This window comes from Fonticula alba, assembly GCF_000388065.1.
Source record: "Fonticula alba strain ATCC 38817 unplaced genomic scaffold supercont2.13, whole genome shotgun sequence".
Classification (NCBI taxonomy): domain Eukaryota; order Rotosphaerida; family Fonticulaceae; genus Fonticula; species Fonticula alba.
Window position 1 is genome coordinate 89,984 of NW_009242983.1, and position 1,904 is coordinate 91,887.

General features: G+C 71.5%; 1 protein-coding gene across 1 annotated transcript in view; it reads left to right on the top strand.

Moving 5' to 3' along the window:
* Positions 1-841: 841 nt before the first annotated feature.
* Positions 842-1,904, top strand: part of H696_05696 (hypothetical protein) — a gene marked incomplete at both ends in the record, with an annotated part of 1,318 nt that continues 255 nt past the window's right edge. The window contains one exon of the mRNA XM_009499512.1: positions 842-1,897. Coding sequence (XP_009497787.1) covers positions 842-1,897 — 1,056 coding nt within the window. The remainder of the gene's footprint in view (positions 1,898-1,904) is intronic.

Genomic DNA, 1,904 nt, shown 5'->3' on the forward strand with positions numbered 1-1,904 from the left:
TGCTGGTACCCGGCCCATCCCCACAGGCGGGCCGAAAAAAACATGTTCCGGCCTCGGGGGGCGCGGCACCACGCCCCCACCCCTCGCCCCTGCCAGGCGGCGAAACAACTCAGCATCATTCTCACGGACGCCAGGGGGGGGGGGGAGGCCCAGCAGCACCGACGGGATCTGGCCTCACAAACGTGCGGCCACAGGTGTTTCGGTTGGCCCCCGCCTTCTGTGCGGAAAGGCAGTTGATCCCGGGCATGTGTCCGGCCGAGCCTCCGCGCTTTCTGCCCCGGAGCTCGCCGGCCCCCGCGCTCGCCGGCCCCCGCCCCCAGCCGCCGAGACTCCCGAGCCCGGACCTCGGGCGCTCGGGGTCCGCCCTGGCGCGGGGACGACCCGCCCCCCCCCCCCCCCCCCCCCCCCCCCCCCCCCCCCCCGGGGGGGGGGGGGGGGGGGCCCCCCGCCGGGCTCGATGTCCATGCCAGCCGCTTGCCAGGGCACGGTCCCTGGGGCCGGTGGCCCTCATCCCGCCATCGGGCAAGTGCGCCAACTCCCCTCCCTGCGCGCCTCCCCGCCGCGCAGACACACACAACCACACACACACACACACACACACACGCGCGCGCGCGCGCGCAACCACATGCGCCAACACCGGCCTGTGGCTCGCGTGCCGCCAATGCCCGAGGTCCTCCCTGACCCGCACGATGCACTATAAAAGCCACATCCCCGGGGGCTGAACACCCCCCGGCCCCGCATGCACCCCATGCTGCTAGCCCCCCTCGCCCCCCTCGCCTGCCTCCTGCTTCCGAGTGTCACCCCGCTACGAAGAATCGCCCACACGCGCCTGCAACGCATCATGACCGGCCCCCGGCCACCGGCCCCGGGCAGGAGCCGGCCGCACGCCACGGCCGGCCCCGGCAACCCCGGCAACCCCGGCAACCCCGGCAGCCGCACGCCCCTGGCCTGGCTGCTGGCCGGCCTGGCCCTGCTGGCCGCGGCGGCCACCACGCGCGCCGCCCTGCTGCCCACCCCGGCCAGCCTGGAATACCACCTGCTGCACGCCCTGCCCGAGGCCACCGGCCAGTCTATCAACTACCGGCAGAACATCCACTTCTGCGACTTCTTCAACCAGGACACCCTGTCGCCCGGGGCGCCGGACGGCCTGGACGACTTGGTCTTCTACGACTCGCACTACGTCTTCGAGGCGTCCCCCGACGACCGGGCCTCCGGGGATGCCCCCACCCCGGGCACCCGGCGCCCGGTGCACTTTGCCCACGCCGGCGTTCAGACCTTCCACTGCGCCTCGAAGGTGCCCTTCCCCCTGGCCCCGTTGACCTACCTGGACACGTACTACAGCCCGGCGTTTGGCCACATCCAGGAGATCTTCCACTCCGCCGTCCAAGACATCATGTACCAGTCCAACGGGCTGTTCGCCTCAGAGTACAGCCTGGGCAGCATCGTGCCGCCGGTCCTGATCACCGCCTATCCCATGGGCCCGGGCCAGCCCCGCTCCGGCTTGCTGTCCCTCTTGAGGACGCACGCTCTCTTCGGCCGGGTCGTCCACTTGAGCAGCAACGCCGACGCCCAACCGCATGTTGTGACCTTTCAGCTGGGCAACTTCCTGGATGTCACCAGCATGGCATCCGTGGACCTGGACAATGACGGCCTGCCAGAGGCCCTGGTCGCCGGCAAGCTGCAGGGCATGCCGGCGGACGTCTACGTCTTGACCCACCTGAGCCGCTTCCTGGACCCGACCCTGTCCGGTGGGGCGCGCTACCTGCCGCGGGGCCTTCTCCAGCTGCCGGCCGGCTTCATCCCGGGCAACATCATCCTCGGCGACTTCGATGGGGATGGCCATGCCTCGGACATTGCCCTCGTCTCGGACCACGGGTCCACCACCAGCCCGATGGCCGTCTTCC